Below are 24,923 nucleotides of genomic sequence, written 5' to 3'. Positions count from 1 at the left end.
AAGGTTACCAGGACATCTGTGCAAAACAAAAACAAAAACAAAAACGGAAATGCATAAAAAACTGCGGAGCCCCTAGGGGGCGGCCATGACGAGAGGGGAAAGTAGCGCATGTGCGGCATCCGGGTTCCTCGGCGCGTACTTACTGCCGACGTGGCAGAAGGAGTGGCCTTGGAGCGTGGGGGTGGAACTTCCGGGGGCGACGCGCCGGCCCCCTCGGAACCGGAAGTGGAGCCTGGGAGCCTTGACGTTAGGAACGAAGTCGAACCTGGATCTGGAGCCGGGTGAGGAGTGGCTTCGGGAGGTTGGTGGGTAGGAAAGCAAAGGAGAGGCCGGGGTATCACTGGCCAGATCGGGGTCCTGTCTGAGAAGGAAGGGAGGGGCCCGGGGGCGGGGCCCGGGGAGAGACCCTCACCTCATGCATCCACAATCCAGAATCAGTCCTAGACCCTCCCTTCTCTTCTCCCGGCCCAGATTCCGGCTCCCGCTTCCTGCCCTGAGCCTGTTGAAGGGCGCAAGACGCTCGATCTCCTACTCAGTGGAAGTCTCTCTCATCGCGGCCCGAGAAGCTGGCTTGGCTTCTCGGTCTTGATCCCCAGCGCTCCCAGCCTCCACAGCTCGACTACTTTCAGAGTTCTAGGAAGCTTGCCCCGCCTCCTGGGTTGTCACCCTCGACTGTCCACCCAGAGTGGAGTTGAAACTTGAGCCTGACTCCAAACTCTTGGGTGTGTTTGAGGGGATTATTTCCTCGAGAAGAAGCTCCTTTCCTACCATCCCCACCCCCACACTGACTTTAGAAAAATAAGAGGAGGAGGACATCTGTCAAGCTTAATGTAGTGACCTGTGTGAGGTTTAGGATTTGGAAGAACAGCTCCTGAGATGGCTTTGAATTTAAAGAGTTCTAGTCCAAGAGCAGCTCAGCTTTTCTGTAGTCAAGATGGCCCTACCTAGCAAAGGGGAGAGGCCCATTGTTCCATTGCAGTAGCTGTGAGCTCTTATGCTTCCTGGGTCCCTTCTGTCTATAGGAGAGTTGGAATGATCAGGCTATGAAGAGTAGATGTGATCAGATAGTCCTGTTCTTGGAAGGACCTTGGAAAGGCTCTCCAATTTATTCCTTTGTTGCTGGGCAAGATTGTAATAATTTTGGTGGTGGCCTAGATTCATTACAAGCATATAAGAGCAGAAACAGGAGTGTTGGAGAAGTGCATTGGGATTTGGAATACTTATAGTCCCCTCTGCTAGAAGGATAAGGTGAATGATCTTTTTCCATGAAATCTAACTTTGCCACTGATCTTTGAACTGTTTCCCTAGGTTATTGTGAGAAGTTTTTGTGCCAGGCCTGCACTCAGTTCTAATCTGATACCTTGCTAGAGTTTTGAGCTGTCCTTTACATTTAGTGATTTTAATACTTCAGTTCTAAGGTCCATACACTTTTTTGGTGGGAAGACTGGGGATGGTGTAACACTTGATTTACTGCAGTTTAGCCAAAGAATGTCATTTTTCTAACCGGTTACTCTAAAATTTGTCTTTTGAGGGGGAGGGAATTTAGCCAATCTGTTTTAGACATGTAGTCTGGGTGATTAAAAATGACTAGCACACTAGAGGGTATTCAATTTTGTGGAATGAATGGATGCTAGAGTGAATGAATGGAAAGTGGGAGCATTGTTTCATTTACCTGTAATATCACAATAGTTTATCAGTGGCAGGACTTCTTGTATGACTAGACACTAGAAATCATACCACTGGGGAATGGAGGCTGCTGCTCCATTCCAATGGGCCTATCTGAGGTTGAAATTTATACCCTCTTGGCAGTGACAAAGCATAGGGTTCAGAGTAACAAAATCCTTACTTTGAGGAGGCAGTCTGTCTGCTGTCTGGGGAAGAAAATTACAAAGATCCTGTAGTAGTGTGAGAATGATTAGGCTGATCACTGCCTGATAAGGTCAGTCCTTTTCTATTTCTACTTCCTACTGTGAATAGTGCTCTCTCTTTAGAAAACTGATTTTGACTAATTTCTCTCTTCTCTCTCATCTAATAGGTGAGACCAAGTCGGGGATGCTCTCATAATGAACGTTAACCAGTCAGCTCCACCTGTGCCGCCGTTTGGGCAGCCCCAGCCTGTCTACCTAGGGCATCATCAATCCAGCTATGGTGGGCAACCAGGGCCCACAACCGCCCCCACTTCCTATGGAGCCTACAATGGCCCAGTACCAGGCTATCAGCAAACCCCTCCCCCAGGTATGTTTCCAAGCTTCCTTTGAGCTGAGGAGGGGAATTAGTAGTCTTCAGGTTGGGTTGTATTGCCCTACCTAAGCTGCCTAAAAGGTTGTGGTGACTGGGATGGAGGAACATGAATCTGGCTCTTGGTCACTGAGAGTCCTGTGGGCAGTCTGCCCTTCCCTGTTTTTTTTTTCCCTTTTGGCCGCATCACGCAGCTTGTAGGATCTTAACACCCTGACCAGGGATCGAAACCAGGCCCACAGCAGTGAAAGTGCCGAGTCCTAACCACTGGACTGCCAGGGAATTCCCACCTTTCCCTGTTTTTTTATAAGGTGACTGTGTCTCTGCCTTAAGACATCTAGTGGGAGCACATCTTCCAGGTTCAATGGCAGTTCACTTCCTTTGGGTGTCACCCTGTGCAGCCTCACCTGGCTGCATTGTTCACAGCTGGATGGAAGGGTTGTGGTCGCAGCTCGTTCAGAGCCTGTGACTAGGATTAATTATTTCTGTTGACCTAAAGTCTCTCTGAAATCACTTGTTTCTCATGTATATTGATAATGCCTCTCATCGGACTCAGTTCTATCTATAAATGACTCTGGGACTTGGGGAACTAGTTCATGGATGAAAAGTGTGATGTTTGTGTGCCTGATTTTTGGTGCCTCTCATATCTTTCTGCTGATATCATTCCTTTTCCTTTGTTTGAGTTTCTTTGGCTTCTTAGATATTGTCTAATATCAGGGAAATAAGAGGAAACCAATCTGGTGCTGCCTTAGGATCAGTGTTTGGCTTTTATGTTACTTTTTCATGAAGAGCAGCTGGTAATCCACAGATTATATTATTCATAGGGGTTTTTTAGAAAATGGTTGACAATTGATCTTTGGTTAGGCTAGCTAAGGACTTAGGTATACCAAATGCTTTATGCTTTTTAAAACAGTAAATTCCATAAAGGGATATGGGAAAAAGAAGGCACCAAGGAGGCATAGGTAAGATTTGGGAAATGATTGAAGTTATGACCATTTAAATTATGACTTTGGAAAAAAAAATTGCGAAGTGGTGAGATTAGGTCTCAGGGCTTTGGAGAGCCTTACTCTGGGATGGGACTTTGGCTGGACAGAGTCCACCTCTGATCTATCAAGTCCTGGCTTATCAAGATGGAGTTTGGCATTGCCCCAAGAGGAAGCTCTGTTATTGAGAGGAAAACATATCTGGTTCTTTGATGGCTAGTGAGCAGGTTCAGATTAATCATATTCCTGTAGGCAGGTTCTATAGTGTCTAATCTCTACTGGGGGCAGAGCAAAAGAAAAACAAAAAAACAATAGTTTGAATAGGGGTCAGCAATATTTCCAAAGTGATATGCCAAGTAACTAATTGCTTTCTTCCTACATCTCATGTGGGAAGGATGCTTGGGGGGAGTAGAAGTAGCTTTGATGGCAGCTCTGATGAGCAGAAAGGATGGAGTACAGCTTTTGTGATGACATAGTGACAGCAGTAATTGGAGGGCAGGTGACCTGTCCTGACTGAACAGTTGGGCAGGAACAAATTCTCCAACCCGTGGGAATACTTTCCTGAGCCATGTGCTATTGGGAGTGCCAACACTTAGAAATGGCTGAAAAGAAGATGCGTAGGATAAGTAGAATATATGAAGAAGAGGTTGGCAGAATAGTCTTCCTAATATTTATTTATTTATTTTGGCTGCGCCGTGTCTTAGTTGCGGCATGCAGGATCTTCATTGTGGCATGTTTAGTTGTGGCTTGCGGACTCTTAGTTGCGGCATGCATGTGGGATCTAGTTCCCCGAACAGGGATCAAACCCAGGCCCCCTGCATTGGGAGCACAGAGTCTTACCCACTGGACCACCAGGGATGTCCTGAATAGTCTTTCTAAGAGGTGCCTTTCTTTACAACCTAGTTTAGAATGTTACTTGGTCACCTTCTGTGCCACCTTTCTCAAGTATGCTCTAAGTTTCTGAGTTCTGGAGTGGGATCCTTTCCTTTTTTAAAAAAAAAATTGTTTATTTATTTATTTATTTTTGGCTGTGTTGGGTCTTTGTTGCTGCACTCAGGCTTTCTCTAGTTGCGGTGAGCAGGGGCTACTCTTCATTGCAGTGCGCGGGCTTCTCATTGCGGTGGCTTCTTTTGTTGCAGAGCACGGGCTCTAGGCGCACGGGCTTCAGTAGTTGTGGCTTGACAGCTCTAGAGCACAGGCTCAGTAGTTGTGGCTCACGGGCTTAGTTGCTCCACAGCATGTGGGATCATCCTGGATCAGGGCTCGAACCTGTGTCCCCTGCATTGGCAGGCGGATTCTTAACCACTGTGCCACCAGGGAAGCCCCAGATCTTTTCCTTAAAAGAGTTGACGTTTTGTCTAGGGTAAGAACGTTAGACTGTCCTGGATTGAGTGAGAGTGTATGGTGATCATAGGAAGGCCCTACATTTTTGTGGCTCTGGCTACAGCTTGACCTGTAGTATACCTGTCTAGGAGAGTAGAGGCTCTCTGGCTGGGCATCCATGTTCAGAATCTCCTGTAGCTGGAGTTGCATGTTGATGGTGTCCTTTTCATTACCAAGCTATGGTATTATGCTTGTGATATTGCAGTAAAGGTCTGAGCTTATTGATTCTTGCTTTGCATTCCTTGCTCAGGGTGGAGGAGAAAGTTATTTCCCAATTGCTTAGTTTCTCTTCTTTACCCTCAGGTGTTTCAAGAGCCCCACCTTCTTCAGGGGCACCTCCAGCCTCGACAGCACAGGGCCCTTGTGGCCAGACTGCATATGGCCAGTTTGGACAAGGAGATGTACAGAATGGGCCAAGCTCCACTGTTCAGATGCAGAGGTACGTATTTGTTTTTTTTTTTAACATCTTTATTGGAGTATAATTGCTTTACAGTGGTGTGTTAGTTTCTGCTGTACAACAAAGTGAATCAGCTATACATATACATATATCCCCATTATCTCCTCCCTCTTGCCTCTCCCTCCCACCTTCCCTATCCCATCCCTCTAGGTGGTCACAAAGCACCAAGCTGATCTCCCTGTGCTATGCGGCTGCTTCCCACTAGCTATCTATTTTACATTTGGTAGTGTATATATGTCCATGCCACTCTCTCACTTCGTCCCAGCTTACCCTTCCTCCTCGCCGTGTCCTCAAGTCCATTCAGAGGTACGTATTTGGCTCAACCTAAAATTGGTCTGATGAGACTGGAAGAATTAGGAATGTGTGAGGGCCTGTTTACTTTTCTTTTCTTTTTTTTTTCTTTGCTTTTCTCTTACATCCCTTTTCCTCTTCCCTTCATCTTTTTGTATTTTGTTTTCATTTTTGCAAGTTACAGGTGCTGCTGATGTCCACCCTATGGATTATTGACACATCTAAGTACCTGGGTTTTTTTCATATTCTTTCTATTTTTGTGAACTTGGGTTTTTTCCTTGACTAGACATATCTATAATCATTGTTATGGTCCTTCTGAGCTTACCCTACGGGAAAAACAGGAGAAAAGAACCTCAGGATTATTTATGTCTCTTCTGACTTCCCCTTTTCCTTTAGATCAGGCACTTAGTAGGACTTATTGGTTAAGTTTGGGTGTGACCAGTTATGAAAGGAAAGATACTCAAAGGAAAACTACGTAAATGATGAAAACTTTGGTGGTGCATGACTCAGTAAACCCCTGTCTTTGCATGGAAGTCCATTAAAGGAGGGCAGTCATCTCTGTTGGAATGCTGTTTGTTTTTTGGTAAACAAAGAATAAAGTATAACTACGCATAGGGTATGTGGTAGTGGAAGAGTCACTTAGTGACATTTTTATTAGGTGTCCAGAACATACATTTTTAACATTGAATGTAAGCCCAGAGAAAGAGGCTAGGAAACTCTCCCTAACCCTCTGTGTTGGAAAACTCTGAGAAGCAGTATAGGGAATTCATTAGCTCATTCATCCACTTAAAAATATTTATTTTGTACTACTATGTGTCAGATGTTGTTCTAGAGGTTGGAGATAAAGCATTATCAAACAGATCAAGTCTCTGCCCTCGTGAGCTTATAGTCTCATGGAGTACACAGAAGATAACAAGTAGTCAAATGTAAATAAGAAATTAAACAGGGCTTCCCTGGTGGCGCAGTGGTTGAGAGTCCGCCTGCCGATGCAGGGGACGTGGGTTCGTGCCCCGATCCGGGAAGATCCCACATGCCGCGGAGCGGCTGGGCCCGTGGGCCATGGCCGCTGAGCCTGCATGTCTGGAGCCTGTGTTCCGCAACAGGAGAGGCTACAACAGTGAGAGGCCTGCGTACCGCAAAAAAAAAAAAAAAAAAGAAATAAAACAGAATAAGGATATTGAGAATGAGTAGTGAGGAGGTAGGAAGCCGTTTTAAATACATTGGTCAAGGAAAGCCTCTCTGAAGTGATGTTTGAAACCACAGTGAAATGATGAAGGGAGGTACCCAGAGATCTGGGGGATGAGTGTCTTAGATAGATGGAACAATGGTGCAAAGGCCCTGGTAGAGAAATTAATTTGGTTGATGTGAAGAAGAGCAAGAATGCCAGTGTGTCTAGAGCAGAGTGGAGAGTGGAGGAGATAAAGTAGGTACATAGGCAGGAACCATATCATGTAATGCTTTCTAAGCCATAGTTAGAAGTTTAAATTTGATTTTAGTTGCAATGGGAAGCCGTTGGAGAGTTTTAAGCTGGAGAGTAACATGTTCCCGATTTATTTGTTTGTTCGCTTATGTGATGGATCTTTTCATTGTAATGTAAAACACATACACAAAAACCATACAAAACAAAGGTATGGCTTGGTAAATTTTCATAAAGTGATTACAATCCAGATCAAGAAATAGAACTCTGCCACGCACCCCTAAAACCCCTTCCATGTGTTCCAGTTCAATCATCGCTCTCTCCCTCCCCCATAGGTAACCATTATCCTAACTTTTTTTTTTTTGGCCATGCGGGATCCTGGTTCCCCAGCCAGGATTCGAACGCATGCCCCCTGCAGTGGAAGTGCGGAGCCCTAACTACTGGACCACCAGGGAATTCCCTTCCCTATCCTAACTTTTTTTTCTTTTTTTTTTTTGCGGTATGCAGGCCTCTCACTGTTGTGGCCTCTCCCGTTGCGGAGCACAGGCTCCGGACACGCAGTCTCAGCAGCCATAGCTCACGGGCTTAGCTGCTCTGCGGCATGTGGGATCTTCCCGGACTGGGGCACAAACCCATGTCCCCTGCGTTGGCAGGCGGACTCTCAACCATTGTGCCACCAAGGAAGCCCTATCCTAACTTTTATAGTAGCCACTTTCTTGTGTTTTTTTAAAATAGTTTACATCCAAAGGTACATCCCTAGACACCACAGTTTAGTTTTACCTATTAAGAAAAAACAACTTGATGTGTCTTTTAAGTCCATAGGTTCCCTTTTTATCTCTTTCTTTTTCTTACTGTTTATCTGTTGAGGACTCCAAGCTAATTGACCTGAAGAGTTTCCCACAGCCTGGATTATCTGGGTTGTATATTCATGTTGCAGTTCAGTATTTTCCTTTTTCCTTTGTATTTCCTGCAAATTGGCAGCTGAATCCAAAGACTGGATCCAGATTTGATCCCTGTGGATAGGATGGAGCAAGATTTTGAAGGCACATAATATCTTTTTTTATATATAAATTTATTTATTTTATTTTATTTATTTATTTTTAGCTGCATTGGGTCTTCATTGCTGTGCACGGGCCTTCTCTAGTTGCGGCGAGAGGGGGCTGCTCTTTGTTGCAGTGCGCGGGCTTCTCACTGCGGTGGCTTCTCTTGTGGTGGAGCACGGGCTCAAGGTGCGCGGGCTTCAGTAGTTGTAGCTCACGGGCTCTAGAGCGCAAGCTCAGTAGTTTTGGCGCACAGGCTTAGTTGCTCCGCGGCATGTGGGATCTTCCCGGACCAGGGCTCGAACCCATGTCCCCTGCATTGGCAGGCGGATTCTTAACCACTGTGCCACCAAGGAAGCCTGGCACATAGTATCTTTTTTTTTTTTTTTTTTGCGGTACGTGGGCCTCTCACTGTTGTGGCCTCTCCCATTGCGGAGCACAGGCTCCGGATGCACAGGCTCAGCGGCCATGGCTCACAGGCCCAGCTGCTCCGCGGCATGTGGGATCTTCCTGGACCGGGGCACGAACCCACGTCCCCTGCATTGGCAGGCGGACTCACAACCACTGCGCCACCAGGGAAGCCCCACACATTGTATCTTGATGTCTCTCTTTTTATGATGTTACTAGTTGTTGATTCATATGTATGTTAATTCACTGGGTTTACAAAATGGTGATACTCTAATTCTTTTGTTTTCCTCATTTATTTGTTTGAATACCATTTTAGACAGTTCTTGTCATCTGTTATTTGGTTACAGGTTGTGCAATTCATGTAGAATAAATGCTTGACTCTTTACCTTTATTTCCTAGTTTATAGGGAAATGAGTTGGTTCTCAGTTATGTACAAGGTGACCAACTCTTATTTTTAATATCATTATGAATTTATAGTTTTAAACATATTTGATGGGTTTCAAATTACTACAACTATCATCATTATTGGAGTATAAAGTGTCCTGTCTTTGACCAATGTGAGCCTCTTCAAGTTGATTCCTGAGTCCTTTTGACATGACCCTAGTAATCTTTAGGTCTAATGAGATGTTTCACGCTTATCTTGTACATTTATATTCTAGACCAGGAATTACCCAGTTTTCCAAGAAATCCTTTAATTTTTTGGTGAGAAATGTTATTTTGTGACTATAACCTGGGCACTAGGAATGTTCATTGCTGCCTGATTGGTCACTTCCTAGGCCTCTTCAGTGGACATAGCTAAGAAATACATACCTATATATATTAAAGTTACAATACCTCATTAGTTTAAATACGTACTTTCAGTTCAAATTCAAGACTACAGAACCTTTACTTAACCTCTTCATTATATCTGTATCTCTTTTCTTCCATACCAGGAGTCTTGATTCTCAAGACTGTGGGGATGATGGAATTTGAATATTGGAATATCCCACAGTTTCTCATTTATTTTATCCCTTATTATACACAACAATCTCAGTATAACAATACTAATACTATCACAAATGTGATTAGTAAAAACATTACTTTTTAAAAATTTTGCTTGTGCTCTCCTCATTCTCTAATAATTAAAACAAATATATTTATTTTAAAAAAGAGGTCACTTTGCTGAATTCAAGAGTAGAAGTAGGGAATCCTATGAGGAGGTTATTGCCGGTAGTTCAGGTAAGGGATGATCTTGGCTTGGTTTAGGATGGTAGTGGTAGAGGTGGTAAGAAGCAGTCAGATTTGGGATATATTTTGAAGGTAGAGTCGGTAGGATTAGATGTGAGTTAAGAGAGAAAGAGGAATTCTGGATGTCTTTTAACCTGTTGACTTAAGCAATTTGGTAAATAGTGCTATTTACTGGGATGAAGAATATTTGAGAAGGAGCAGATTTGGGGAGTGAAATGAAGGGTTTTATTTTGTACATTGTAGGTTTAAGAAAGCTACCAGCTACCAAGTAGAGGTGCTGAATAGGCAGTTGTATATGGATCTGCAGCTAAGGAATAATGTCAGGACTGGAGATACAAATTTGGGAGTCTTCAGTATAGAGACATTATTTAAAGCCATGGGACTAAATGAAATCACTTAGAAAGTGAGCATTGAGAGTAAATAGTAGAGATGAGGACAGAACCTTGGAGCTTACTGACATGTAAAAGGCAGTCAGAGGTACTTCCCTGGTGGTGCAGTGGTTAAGAATCTGCCTGCCAATGCAGGGGACACAGGTTCGAGCCCTGGTCCCGGAAGATCCCACATGTCGCAGAGCATCTAAGCCCGTGTGCCACAACTACTGAGCCTGCGCTCTAGAACCTCCAAGCCACAACTACTGATCCCAGGTGCCGCAACTACTGAAGCACGTGCTCCTAGAGTCCGTGCTCCGCAACAAAGAGAAGCCACTACAATGAGAAGCCTGCCATGAAGAGTAGCCCCTGCTCGCCCACGTACAGCAATGAAGACCCAACGCAGCCAAAAAGAAATAAATGAATAAATAAATTTATTTAAAAAAAAAAAAGGCAGTCAGAGGAGGAGCTATCAAAACACAATGAAGGGGCTTCCCTGGTGGCGCAGTGGTTGAGAGTCCGCCTGCCGATGCAGGGGACGTGGGTTCGTGCCCCGGTCTGGGAGGATCCCACATGCCACGGAGCAGCTGGGCCCGTGAGCCATGGCCGCTGAGCCTGTGCGTCCGGAGCCTGTGCTCCGCGGCGGGAGAGGCCACAACAGTTGAGAGGCCCACGTACCGCAAAACAAACAAGCAAACAAAAACACAATGAGGGACTTCCCTGGTGGTCCAGCGGTTAAGACTCCATGCTCCCAATGCAGGAGCCTGGGTTCGATCCCTGGTCAGGGAACTAAGAGCCCTCATGCTGCAACTAAAGATCCCATATGCCACAACTGAAGACCTGGCACAGCCAAATAAAACAAACAAACAAACAAACACACTGAGAAAGAGCAGTAGTGAGGTAGGAGATTAGCCATGACAGAGTAGCATCCTGAAACTAGGTGAAGAGAGTATTTTAGGAAGTCAAGAGAATAATCAGCTGTGTCATTTGCTGCTGAAGAAGAATTGACTGTTGGGTTTGGCAAGGTTCGACATCATTGACAGATGTAGTTTCAGTGGAGATATGAAGGCAGGTGAAAGAATTTCAGCTGGTAAGTAGATTAATGTAACCTAAAACCCTTCTACCACAAACATCTAGAAAGGGGAGAGGAAATAGAAACAATTCTTTTTTTTCAAATACATAATCAAGCTTAAAAGAAAGAAAGTGAAATCCTCAAGTGCCAGAGACAAAGTGGGAACTGAAAATCAGAGTGGTTTTCAGTTTTCAGTGGTTTTCAGACTGGCTGCCTGTGGAGAGGGTAGAAATTATTATCTTGAGAACCTGCAGGCTTAAGTTTAAGGGCAGAGCAACTAAGCCTGTGCGCCACAACTACTGAGCCTGCGCTCTAGAGCCCACGAGCCACAACTACTGAAGCCTGCGCCTAGAACCCGTGCTCTGCAACAAGAGAAACCACCGCAATGGGATGCCCGGGCACCGCAACGAAGCGTAGTCCCCGCTTGCTGCAACTAGAGAAAGCCCACGCGCAGCAACGAAGACCCAACACAGCCAAAAATGAATAAATAAATTAATTAATCAATTTATTTAAAAAAACACACAACAAGATACTCCTGTGTATCCATCAGATTGGCAAAATTAAAAAGTCTGACAGTACTAATTATTGCTGAGCATGTGGAGTATCAGGAACTCTCATCCACTGGTGGTCAGATGCAAATTAGTACAACTACTATGGGAAAATAACTTGGAATTATCTGTTAAAATTAAAGATATGCATATCATATAAACCAGTAATTTCACTCATAGCTATATGCCTTAGAAAAAACTCGTGTGTATAAACAAGTTGAATATATGATTGAATATAGCAACATTATTGATAATATCCAAAAATTGGAAAACCCCCAATATCCATCTGTAGTAAAATGCTTAAGTAAATCATGGCATATTTATTTAGTGGAATAATATTTAGTGATGAAAGAGAATGCTAAATGCAACAGCATAGATGAATTCATAAACATCGTTGAACAAAAGAAGCAAACTCAGAGTATGCACGATGTGATTCTGTTTACAAAAGTTTAAAAACCTGACATAGGTGAATTATATTGTTTTAAAGATAAGGGAACGATTATCAAGAAGTTGGGAAAGTAGTTATCTTTGGGAGAAAGGAGAGGGCTGTGATGGAGGAGAGGCACACTGGGCCTTTGGTGTATTCTATTTCTTGAATTGCTTTTCGGTTACATGGGTTTTTGTATTATTCAGCAGTACGTATATGTTTTATGTATTTTTTTCTATTTATGTTATATTTCACAATTAAAAAGTAAAGTATTGATATATTGGACTAAGAATTGGGTCTGGGTTCTAGTTCTAGAATAGTCTGCTACTTATACCCTTAGTGTCTTAGTTTTCTATCTGCTCTGTTTCCCTCATTAATTTGCTGTGAGAATTAAATAAAGCACTTAGAGATGCTTTGTAAATTATAAAGCCATGTACAGATAAGGTGTTGGTTTATTGTTACTATGGTATGTGATAGAATACTACTGGGTAGTGGAGAGTATTATCCATGTTAATAGAGTAGTACCATGGAATATAATTATTTTGACAAAGATTTATGAGCATTTGCCATGGGGCTAACAGTATGTTTGTTGCTATGGAAGACAAAAAATGCAAAGCCCAACAAAGAGCTTAGGGAGGTAAGTTTCACTAGCGTATTGCCCAGAAAATACTAGTTAAATGAACAAATGAAAAGTGTGAAACTGCAGAACTATTAGAAGCTGACCAAACATAATAAAGTTCTAGTTATTTAGTAGAGACAAAATAAGCAGGAAGGATAAATCAGAATTTCAGTTTAACAGGCTATCGTTGTGAAGAATTTGATTCATTGTTGAAATCCCAGAAAGAGCTTGTTATGTATAATAATCTATGTTATAGATTTCTGCAGTAACATTACTGTAAAACACTGTTGCAATTGCTAGTTGGTATACAATGATATTGGAATGATTTTGAATTTATATTTTAATATGCCATCTGATACCATGGGAGTATTCAAGACAGTTATCCAAGTAACGAGGCTTTGCTAGATAGACCCAGCTAGAAGGCTACCTGGTTTATGTCCTGTTTGTCTAGTCCTTAACTCTGGTAGAGTTAGCATCATCTTTCTGCTTAGCATAGAATGCCAGACTTAGCTGACCTGCTCTTCTAATCTTAAGGATATTTCTAACATCTTTCCCAGGATTAAGTGATACTTTGGTTTAAAAGTTAAACAATCAAACTGCATTTGTTTGAGCCCACATTATTAAGCTCCTGTTGTGTTAATGCTTCTGTGCACCTTCCCTTCGACTCCTTCAGTGCTTCAGATTACAGAATTGAGGTGGTTTGTCAACAAAGGATTAAGGCAGAGGAGGTGATAATCTAACTAGCAGAGTAAATAATACTCTGATCTGAGGGTGTTCAACACATGTTTTTGGAGTGAACCTAATGGAAAACAAGGTTTGCCATGAATAATCACAGTGTAGATCATGAGGAATGTAATTTATTCACAAATATATAAAAATGTGAAGCCATATAAGAGCCCAGATGAGAATAAGATGCTGTAAAACAATATAGTTTCCTATATGATGTGGAGCTCCTGCCAACTTTGAAGGGTATCTCAGCCCACTAGAAACCTCTACCTTCCTTCTCTTCGCAGGCTCCCTGGGTATCAGCCATTTGGGTCAGCCATATTGGCCCCTGTGGTCAGCCAGCCAGCTGTGCTTCAGCCCTATGGCCCTCCCCCAACAAGTGCACAGGTGACGGCTCAGCTGGCCGGAATGCAGATCAGTGGTACTGTGGCCCCAGCCTCTCCACCTTCAGGGCTAGGCTATGGTGAGTAGCTGTGACCACAGGAATACTGTCCCCTTCTTTTTAGAAGCATCAGACTCTGGGGCTATACCTGAATCCCTTTTATTTCTTGTGCTTCTGAGCCCCAGCAGATGGGAGAAGTCATTCCTGCCCCTCATGTGGAAAGGAAAGTGATTTACTGAACAAGGAGGCAGAATGACTGGGGTTCTGACTCTACTTCTTCTACTTCTCAGGCCCACCAACATCGCTGGCCTCAGCCTCAGGAAGTTTCCCTAACTCTGGTCTGTATGGCTCCTATCCTCAGGGCCAAGCTCCTCCCCTTGGCCAGGCCCAGGGTCATCCTGGGACCCAGCCTCCCCAGCGATCTGTCCCACTACAGGCCTCCAGCTTCACACCCCCAGCTTCAGGGGGTCCTCGGATGCCTTCGATGACTGGTCCTCCCTTGCCTGGACAGAGTTTTGGGGGGCCCCCAGTGAGCCAGCCCAACCACGTGTCCTCACCTGCTCCTCAAGCTCTGCCCCCTGGCACCCAAATGACTGGGCCCCCAGGACCACCACTACCACCTATGCACTCCTCCCAGCAGCCAGGCTATCAGCTGCAACAAAATGGTGAGTTTTTCCCAAGGTCTACCTAGGAGCCAAATGCTTTAGCAATTCACGTGTTTTTGTTGTTGTTTTTATTTGCTTTTAGTATTGTTTGCTAAGTGGTGAACTAGATAGACAGCTTCAGGGTATTATTACTAGGATCTGGGGTTTATAAGATTTTTTTTTCTCTTAGTTCAGGTAGTGTGGGCTTTCTCTGAATGGTCACTACTGTACCTCTCAATTCTACATTTATAGGAGTCTAGTAATTTCCGTGAGGCCTTAAGAAGAGATAGAGAAGGAATAATTTGTTCATCAACCTTGTGTCCTTGTCACTTAGGTTCCTTTGGACCAACCCGGGGCCCTCAGTCCAATTATGGAAGTCCCTACCCAGGAGCAGCCACTTTTGGAAGTCAGCCTGGGCCTCCTCAACCATTGCCTCCTAAGCGCCTGGACCCTGATGCCATCCCGAGCCCTGTAAGTAGATACTTATGTGGTCCTGGGGAAGGTGCTTGTGGCTGCCAGATAAGTGAGTCAACCTAGAAGAGATGTTTGCCTAGGCTTTTCTGATTTTCCTTTTCGTTCATCATCTTGTAGGTGTAGAACCTAGATGTAATTTTTGACTCTTTAACTAGAACTTGAAGTCCCAGAAATCTTCTGGGGGCACTTTTACTTCATAGCTGGGCAGGAAAGGAAGGGAAACCAGGAGTGATCAGCAGTATCAGTAGAGCTCTGGGTTGAGTGCTGCATTCTGCCGCTGCTGGACAGAGCACGGTAACCTCTGCTCTTCTGTGGAGTAGTGGGTGGGTCCAGGTCTTGTCCTCTTAGATCTAGTAGGATAGCAGTCTTCTTAACGGGTAGAGCTGGTGGAAATTCTCTGGTGTTAGGTGGTAAGAAAAGGAAAGCCTCTCTGGATTCTCTCTGCCCTTATTTGGACAGTGTTTTAGGAGGAAGCCTCCAATACTTTTGTTTGTTAGCCTGCTGCTGTGTGGATGGGGAATAGTGATCTACAATTTCAAGGGCGATGTGGGGAAGTTGCTTCTCCCAGGAAGAGGGTGAATCTCACCCTTAGAGCCATCAGAATACTCAGGCCTTCCTCATCATACACAGAATAGAGGCTGGTACTGTATTCCCAAGTGGAGGCCACTTTATAGTTCTGTCTGCAACATTTGCTATGTCAATTACCTCACCATGCTTAGCCATTGTCATATTCCATTCTGTTCTCTTCCCTCTTCCTTTGGGGAACTATCATGGTGAGGGACCCAGTTGGCAAAGGGGGACTCTAGAGGATTAAGCAGTCCCTCTTTCCTTCTCCCTCCTTTAGTAAGAAGGAGAGTCTGGTTGGATGTGAGGCTTCTTTCAGCATTAAGAATAGTTCTTACATGGGAGGCTTGGCCTTTTGGAGGGAACATCCCTCTTCCTTCTTAAAATTTCTCCCATTCAGCCCCTCTGTATAACCCCTCTTGCCTCCTATTTGCCCCCTTCCTTATCTTTCTACATCATAGCCTGAGCCATTAAAGGCTCTTTTTTGGCCCAGAAACATTTGGAATTTCTGATCTGGGGGGGCCTGATTTCAGCAGTATGAGCTGGGCTCCATGGAGTTAGTATGAGCTAACTCCATGAGTTAGCTGTTCATGTCTAACTCATCAGGGCTGAGAGAAGTAACATCTGCTTCTTGTTCTTTTGTCTCCCTCCCTGTATTCCCCTGCTGCCTTTATTATTAAAACACTAAAAGCAACTCAATGAGCTGCCTCCTCAGCAGAAAACCAGACACAGAATAGACCCTGATGCCATTCCTAGTCCAGTAAGTGCAGGGGGTGGGTGTGTGTGTGTCATCCCTGTGTTAATGTCACCCATGCATGCCTGTGACCTCATCTTCACCTCATCCACCATGTCCATCCCTCCGCATCCTCTTCCCTTAGTCCTTCTAGACCCTTGCTTTTACAAGCTAGAAGGATGTGCATGCCTCGAGTCACCATATAATGAAGAAGTAGCAAGCTGTTAGCAGTGCCTTTAAGTATGGGATGGTAGAAGGTCAGGATCGAAGGGTGGGGTCAGATGGCATATTAAGCTTTGGTTTTAGTCCTGCTGGCTCCTCCAGGAGCCTGCATGTGACATAGGATGGAACAGGACAAAACTGAACAGTAGATCTTTCCCTTTTGGGTTTGATTTGTCTACTGCTTATTGTAGAGAAACATGTGGGTAGGTGGCTACTAATGTACAAATTTGGGAAGCTCATTTCTTACGGGGAGGGGTCAGCTGGTTTGGGAAAGTGTGGGCCACTTTCTCATCTGGAGAGTCTGTTTGACTCTGATATATTTCTAAGCTTCAACTCTTTCTGCTATGGGATACAGAGTCTTATTCTCCCTTTACTTTTTCTGGTTTTACCAAACCCATCTTGAAGTAACTGACCAAAGGTTATCAGCCTGCATGAAGGTCTGATCACCAGCTTTGCAAAATCTTTTTTTTTCCTTTGCTGGGTCTGTCAAAATGTGGGGGACTGAGGATTGGGCTATAATATCCTCTTCTTCCATATTTACACACTGATGCTTACCTGAAAATAAGGCAGCATCTACTTCCTCACCTTACCTGATCATTTCCTGCTGTGTAATCCTCTCCTCACCCTGTCCCTTCTACTTTCATTGAGTGTAGAGTCATTCCAGGTAGATTTCATTTTTACATGTTTACCGTTGTCTGTTCCCCTGCTCTGATTCAGAATGTGTCTTGGGAAGAGAAGGGGAGGCAGAGGCTTGATGGGGGAGGGAAGTGGAATCTGATCACGTTTGAAGGCTTGTGATAAGAGCTGGAGCTTTCCTGGAGTAGGTATTCTAACAGGGTGATCACCATTTATTGGGATCAGGGCGATTCATAAAGAAGCCCTTTCTCAATGTTGCCTGTCCAGCATGTTGCTGCTGACTGTGGAGTGGAAGATTGGTATTACAGCATTTTATATGATCTCCTAAAGGAGAGCAGGCCTGGTGCATGAGGCGTGTTCCTTGGCAAATTATTAGTTTCTGTGCTGCAGCTCCAGTGTTTCTTTCTCCTGGCTCTCTGCGACCTGCTACTCCCTTTTCATCTGTCACTTCATTCATTTCACCTCTTCCCTACAGATTCAGGTTATTGAGGATGACAGGAACAACCGGGGTTCAGAGCCATTTGTTACTGGAGTGCGGGGCCAGGTGCCACCCTTAGTCACCACCAACTTCCTCGTGAAAGACCAAGGTGAGAAGGGCATTAATTACTCCCTGCGGGGACTTTTTCTCCAGCATTATCAGCTTATGGATGGGGCTTTGTCAGTCTTTAATCAGAGACCAGTCCCTCATTGGTCTCTAGGGGGAAAAAGGCACCATCAGCTCTCGCATTTGTTGGGATGATGGGGTGGATTGGCAATGGAGAGCCAGTGTCTGGAGTGATTCTGTGATCTGACTCAGCTTTTCTCCCTCCGCTTCAGGGAATGCAAGTCCCCGATACATCCGATGCACATCCTATAATATCCCTTGCACATCTGACATGGCTAAGCAGGCTCAGGTGCCCCTAGCAGCTGTCATCAAGCCGCTGGCAAGGCTGCCCCCAGAAGAGGTGAGTCAGGGAAGGGACTAGAGTATAATGAAAGGGAGGAAGGGAGGGGGATTGGGGAGTGAGACTTCTTCCTAGATGTGATTCTGGCAGTCACAATGGAAGAAGTCTTGGTTGGGTGGGAGGGGTAAATATCTTCAATAGCTTTCTATCACAGGGCCCATGCCTGAAGGGGTGGTAGGGATGAGAGTAAAAGCCCAAGAAATTGCTGGATGGGAGCAGAGTCCACAGGGGAAACACATTATGGAAAGAGTCAAGGCCAACTTGTAGGGGAGAAGACAGCTGGTTGCAGGAACGTCTCATAGCATGGTCATCTCCAGATGATTAGAAGCACATCATTCTGTTTTTTCTTGTATGCTGTCCTGTCATCCCAGGTAAGTCGAGATGTTAGGACAGCATATTAAGGAAAAAGGTAGATTAAGATCCAGTAGTCCTTCTTACCTGGTTTGGGCCATGATCTGTCACCCCAATCCCTGGAATCAGCATTGAAAGAGAGAGAGCTTGGCAGCTGCTCTGCCAGGCCTTGGTAGGATACCCTCATATTCATGCCTAGCTTAATGAACTTGGGGTGGATTTCTCTGTAACTGGATACTCACGGCTCACTTTACATCCTGTTTCTCTGTCTTGTTCTGTGTTTTTCTCTTTCTTTTTTCCTGGGTCTCAGTGGGGATGGTTGGACACTTGGCTGCTGGTCTCTTATCTGTAGGGTGACATCTGCCTGGGCGTCAGTAGGCTCACAGAAATCCAGGGATTGGAGAGGACAAATGTCATAGATACTTTGTTGGGAAAGGAGGTAGGAGTCAAGATCCTAGAGCAGGAGTGAAGGGGATTGAAGATTGGGCCAGAAATGCGAATCCTGGGTAATCTCTGGTTTTCTCCTCATACATCCATGTCAGCCCCTGGCTTGTTTGGGCCAGTTCCACAGTTGCTCTTCTCTTTCCAGAAGAAGTGAAATTCTAGAGATGAGGAGTAAGGAGAGGGGACTATAGAATTTAGACTCTTAGGGACATTCCTTAGAGACATTTGACATTTGTCCTCGTTCCCCTTCTCTCTGCTCCCTCCCCAGGCAGACTATCTGAGCCATGCCCTTCTCCCTCCAGGTTGTTCCTCCTCATCTGTTGCCACATATAGCTCCCTGCTGTAGCTTCCCTCTATGTCTGAGCCCCTCCCCTTTGCTCTTTAGGCTTCACCGTATGTTGTCGACCACGGGGAATCTGGCCCTTTGCGCTGCAATCGCTGCAAAGCATACATGTGCCCTTTCATGCAGTTCGTTGAGGGAGGGAGGCGCTTCCAGTGCTGCTTTTGCAGCTGTATCAACGATGGTATGTTCACAGAGGCTGGGGTTGGGGGGGATCTGGATTGCATCTTCATTGTTCTCTTTCTAGTTAGATAGATGAGGGTCCGTTGGTTCAGGAGTTGGGGAAATAAGGCGCCTGTGGGGATGTGGGGCAATAGAGTGAGCTCAGCCAGGACCCAACTAAGATTGAGCGTGGACCTTTGAGTAACACTCTGCCCTACTCCCCACAGTTCCCCCCCAGTATTTTCAACATCTGGATCATACCGGCAAACGTGTGGATGCTTATGACCGTCCTGAGCTGTCCCTGGGTTCTTATGAATTCTTGGCCACTGTAGATTACTGCAAGGTGAGGGAAGGTAGCGTGGGGAGCAGCAGTGGGTGGACAATGAGACAGCTAAGACTTGCTGTGGTCATTTCCCTCACCCCGTCATTGTCCCCTTTGGTGTTGACTTCTCTCTAGTCAACTGACCTGCTTACTAATACCCCTCTCCCACCCCCGCCACCAACATTTCCTTCCTTTGCAGAACAATAAGTTCCCCAGCCCTCCTGCCTTCATCTTCATGATTGACGTCTCCTACAATGCCATCAGGAGTGGTCTTGTTAGGCTCCTCTGTGAGGAGCTCAAGTCATTGTTAGACTTCCTGCCTAGGTGAGAGTTAGGAGCCGAGGTGCTTCCTTTGGATAATGATGCCTGGGGAGGGGACTTAGGGGTGGGTGGCTGGGTTAACTCAGCACATCGTGGATCCTGATGTCATGAAGTTGGGTGGTGGAGAAGTTGGCAACCGTGGGTAACAATGTCACCTTCTACAGGGAGGGCGGGGCAGAAGAGTCAGCAATCCGCGTTGGCTTTGTCACCTATAATAAGGTGCTCCACTTCTACAATGTGAAGAGCTCATTGGCCCAGCCACAAATGATGGTTGTATCTGATGTGGGTGACATGTTTGTGCCACTGCTGGATGGCTTCCTGGTCAATGTCAATGAGTCTCAAGCAGTCATCACCAGGTAGGAGTTAGACTGTGGGGGTAAAGCAGGGGTGGGGTGGATACAACCACAGAAGGCCAGAGAGTTGAGCAGAGCATTCAGCAGATGTACAGAGGCTGTGCCTCAGGAGTTCTCAGAGTCTGGGGGCCAGATGACTCTTCAGGGAATTGAGGGATTTGAAATTTGGATAGCAATTTTGATTGCCTCCTATCACCTATCTCTTCAGCTTATTGGATCAGATTCCAGAAATGTTTGCAGACACAAGGGAGACAGAGACAGTATTTGCCCCAGTTATCCAGGCTGGGATGGAGGCTCTGAAGGTAAGGCTCGAGTCCCTGGCAGCCACCTCTGCAACACTGTCTTCTGACCATCTTACCCCCTAGGATACAACCCCTGTATCTTCAGTGATTGATGGCTGTGCAGTGAGTCAGCTTGTCTGACATAGTTGGCACTGAGTAAATGACGAGGGAAGGGATGAATGAATAATGGATGAATAAAGGAAAGAATGGACAAGTAGATCTCTCTTCTTTTCTAGGCTGCTGAGTGTGCAGGGAAGCTCTTTCTGTTCCACACCTCCCTGCCCATTGCAGAGGCCCCAGGGAAACTGAAGAACAGAGACGACAGGAAGTTGATCAACACAGACAAGGAGAAGGTGTGGGATTGGGAGCTGCGGGGAGGACTTTCTATTACAGAGGAACATGCTGTCTATTCACAATGCAGTACTCTTAACTTTCTTGAGGGAGACTGGGACTGGATCCTCTGCCCTTTCACATGTCACATCCGTGACTGCCAACCTTCTCCACTGCTCCCACACCTCTACCCCATCCCAAAGCCCTTGGTAGACTTTTTTTTTTTTTTTAAGAGACTGTTCTGTTACTATTGCAAACTGAGAGGTACATCTGAAGTCTTACGTGTCCTTGAATATCCCATATTACATATACAGCATATACAGTTCTCAGGCAGGGTGGAACTGGGATCTTTGAACATTTTTTTCCTGTTCTTCCCCAGACTCTGTTCCAGCCTCAGACAGGTGCCTATCAGACCCTGGCCAAAGAGTGTGTGGCCCAAGGCTGCTGTGTAGACCTCTTCCTCTTCCCTAACCAGTATGTGGATGTGGCCACGCTCTCTGTTGTACCCCAGCTCACTGGTGGCTCTGTCTATAAATACGCTTGCTTTCAGGTACGGCATGGGACTCTGGGTGGCAGGTGGAAGCAGGACTGGGAATGCCTGCCTGCATGTGGAGTGGCCCCTTAGCTGCTGACTCATTAATAGGAATAGCGTTGGAGGAGAAGACTGCACAGTGTACAGAAGAGAGTGTGGCAGTCAGGAGCACGGGGCTTGGAATCAGTCCCGGGTTGATATTCTGGCCCTACTATTTACCAGCTGTGTGACCTAGGATAAATTACTTAATTATTCTCTCCTTTGTTTCTTCATCTACAAAATGGGATTTTTATAGTTATTAATTAGGATTTATCATCAGGATTAAGTAATTATATGTAAGGCACTTAATGGGATACCTGGCATGTAATATGTAATAAGTGCTTAAAAGCTGTCATTATCATCAACATCATTATCTTCACTGTTACTGTCATTATGATTCTGCAGGCTTGTAGAGTGGAGGGGGTGCAGGGAGATTGTTTATATGTAGTCAGTGATGTGACTCTGAGCCTGGGGGGATGCAGGTGGAAAATGACCAGGAACGGTTCCTGAGTGACCTGCGTCGGGATGTACAGAAGGTCGTTGGCTTTGATGCTGTGATGCGGGTCCGGACAAGCACTGGTCAGTCCTAGTTGGAGAAGAGCAGGTGGGGGGGCTCAGTCTGGAGGGAGGCACCTGTCATACCTTTAGCCCTGTCCATGTGGCCTCAGGTATCCGTGCTGTAGATTTCTTTGGGGCTTTCTACATGAACAACACAACAGATGTGGAGCTGGCTGGGCTGGATGGGGACAAGACGGTGACTGTGGAGTTCAAGCATGACGATCGGCTCAATGAAGAGAATGGAGCCCTCATGCAGGTAGGGGACAGGAGGCAGGGGTTGGGGAAGAAGTGTTCGCAGTCATATCACTGGATATAAACAGGCTGTAGGGAAGGGGGTGAGGGATGGGTAGAGAAGACTAGAAGAGGCTGGAGAAGGGATGGCTCATGTCTGTCTTCTAGTTTAAGAATATAGCAGAGGCAGTTTTCCAAGGGCTATGCTGAGGGAGGGGTGTGAATTCCCCCTTTCTCCCTTCCCCTAGTGTGCCCTGCTCTACACCAGCTGTGCAGGGCAGCGACGGCTCCGCATCCACAACCTGGCCCTCAACTGCTGCACTCAGCTGGCTGATCTGTATCGAAACTGTGAGACTGACACGCTCATCAACTACATGGCCAAGTTTGGTGAGGGCAGAGGCAGGGCAGGGTGGGATTGGGGCTAAGAGAAAGGTCCAGGATGGTCAACAATTCAGCATTCCTGAGTGGGTGTGATGGTGGGAAGGCGCATGTGATGGAGTGGCTGACCATTGACTGTGCTGTCTCCCTTTCCCATCCAGCATACCGGGGGGTCCTGAGCAGCCCTGTGAAGACTGTTCGTGACACTCTTATCACTCAGTGTGCCCAAATCTTGGCCTGTTACAGAAAGAACTGTGCCAGCCCTTCCTCTGCAGGACAGGTAGGGCAAGCATATTGGTGGAGGAGTTGTTGGGATACATTTTTGCATTGGGAGGGATTTCTCATGATTATTGACTTTGTTTTGATAACCCCCTTAGTTGATCCTTCCTGAGTGCATGAAGCTACTCCCAGTTTACCTGAACTGTGTATTGAAGAGTGATGTCCTGCAGCCTGGAGCTGAAGTCACTACTGATGACCGGGCCTACGTCCGACAGCTGGTTACCTCCATGGATGTGGCTGAGACCAATGTCTTCTTCTATCCTCGGCTCCTACCGTTGGTGCGACTGAGTGCTGGAGTGTGAGACATTGTAGTGAGAAAGGGACATCATAGGAGGACGAAGGGAAGGATTAATATTATCTGTGTCTGACACTCATGAATTTTTTACCTATCTTATCTGATGTAATATTTTCATACTGAGAGTTACTCAGGTGCTTAGCTTTCTGAAATTTCGTGTGTATGGGGGTGGAGGATGGGGGTGTGGGTGGGCAAATGAGTCTTATGGTCCTTGGTAACCGTTTGCCCCCTTCCTTTTGTCTAGACAAAGTCTCCCATTGAGAATACCACTGAACCACCAGCAGTTCGAGCATCTGAAGAGCGTCTAAGCAACGGGGATATATATTTGCTGGAGAATGGGCTCAACCTCTTCCTCTGGGTGGGAGCAAGTGTCCAACAGGGTGTTGTCCAGAGCCTCTTCGGTGTCTCCTCCTTCAGTCAGATCACCAGTGGCTTGGTGAGGGCAGGGAGTCAAGGAGAATGTGGGTGTGGAAGTAGACTCTGTGATATGAGTTAGGAGCCAAGAAAAGTGTGTTCATTCCCTTAAATAGCAGGGTACACTTAGAGAGGGAGGGTGCTGTCATTCTTCACAGGCTTCCATATTTCAGATAATGCATAAATCTGTGCTGTCCCATCTTCACTTCTGGATTCAGCATACCTTACCATAAGGATGAATGAATTTTGTGTTCCAGAGTGTTCTGCCAGTTCTGGATAATCTACTGTCCAAGAAGGTGCAAGGCCTCATTGACAGTTTGAGGGCACAGAGATCACGGTACATGAAGGTAACACTGATCCGGACCTGGATTTCTTACCTTGTCAAGTCCTCACTGGGAAGGGGGATGGGGAGTAAGTGACTAGATAATGGGATTTTAGGGCATGTTTAATTCCCTTTAGCCCTGCCTCATGACCCTGTGTTCTGGCCATAGCTTATTGTGGTGAAACAAGAGGACAAGCTGGAGACACTGTTCAAACACTTCCTGGTGGAAGACAAGAGCCTGAGCGGCGGAGCATCCTATGTGGACTTTCTCTGTCATATGCACAAGGAGATTCGGCAGCTACTGAGCTAGAGCATGTGGTAAACAGCATAGGGTCCAGGCCAGCTTCCAGAAAGTACCCCAGGACAGCAGAGAAATTGGGACAGTTCCATATATTATAAGTCATATAAGCTGACCTCAGTCTCTTTGGGGGGAGGGGGAGGTATAAGGAGACACCTTCTTTCTGGGCTCAAGTATCCTACCACTCTGTCATGTCCTGCTGTTGGAAGGTGCCCCTGTCCCCTCACTTTACCATTTTCCTGCTAATCCTGTCGTAATGAATGTAGTTTCTCAGTTCACTGTATATGATTTGGTGTTGGGGGATTTGGAGCCACCCAGACCCTGATAATATTATGTGTCCCTTTGGACCAGCCTCCAAGAAGAGAAGGGCAGACAGGAAGGAGTGAGGATCCCAGGGTATTACAGGGGGAGGGGCTGCGAAGTCAGCTCATTGTCATCAAAAACTTCCTATATTAGGGATAAACATACTTACAGGTGCACAAGAGCTGGGGTATAGACCATAGATGGTAGAGAGAAAAGTGGTCAGTCTTCTTGGGCCTGGAAGTCAACAGCCAACTCAGAGTGACTGAGGGTGGTTGATTAGCTTTCTTGCTCTGCTTCCACTGATCTTTCTCTCTCCTGAAATGATTGGTGATCACTTGGTGAATAGAGGCACGTAATCAGAAATGAATGAGCCTGGGAACAGAGTTGCAAAGTATATTAAGACCTGGTAGCGGTATCAGCCTCCTTTCCAGCTGGAGAGGCCCCAACACTGGATGGTTCTGTAGGGAGCCTGGCCATCGACCTGCAATACCTCACAGAGCCAGCCCGCATCCCACTCTGAGCTCCCGCTGGAAGCACTGCTCTCCAAGCTGGAGGTTGTTGGGGAGA

The 24,923-nt window shown here is 45.9% G+C and overlaps 1 protein-coding gene across 1 annotated transcript; it reads left to right on the top strand.

Annotated features, from left to right (window-relative positions):
- The first annotated feature begins 212 nt into the window (after positions 1 to 212).
- SEC24C (SEC24 homolog C, COPII coat complex component) lies at positions 213 to 24,532 on the top strand. The gene is made up of 23 exons (XM_079899775.1): positions 213 to 281; positions 2,036 to 2,235; positions 4,908 to 5,043; positions 13,492 to 13,667; positions 13,877 to 14,251; positions 14,565 to 14,701; positions 17,335 to 17,446; positions 17,676 to 17,803; positions 18,984 to 19,122; positions 19,328 to 19,443; positions 19,622 to 19,746; positions 19,908 to 20,099; positions 20,305 to 20,398; positions 20,614 to 20,730; positions 21,087 to 21,257; positions 21,761 to 21,857; positions 21,947 to 22,092; positions 22,316 to 22,454; positions 22,607 to 22,725; positions 22,823 to 23,002; positions 23,264 to 23,455; positions 23,691 to 23,780; positions 23,925 to 24,532. The coding sequence occupies exons 2-23, from the start codon at positions 2,064 to 2,066 to the stop codon at positions 24,063 to 24,065; spliced, it is 3,294 nt and encodes a 1,097-aa protein (XP_079755901.1). The 5' UTR covers positions 213 to 281; positions 2,036 to 2,063; the 3' UTR covers positions 24,066 to 24,532.
- The last annotated feature ends 391 nt before the right edge of the window (positions 24,533 to 24,923 follow it).

The sequence above is a fragment of the Stenella coeruleoalba genome (assembly GCF_951394435.1).
Source record: "Stenella coeruleoalba genome assembly, chromosome: 16".
Taxonomy (NCBI): Eukaryota; Metazoa; Chordata; class Mammalia; order Artiodactyla; family Delphinidae; genus Stenella; species Stenella coeruleoalba.
Note: the sequence above shows the minus strand (reverse complement) of the source record. Positions and strands in the feature narration are given on the sequence as shown.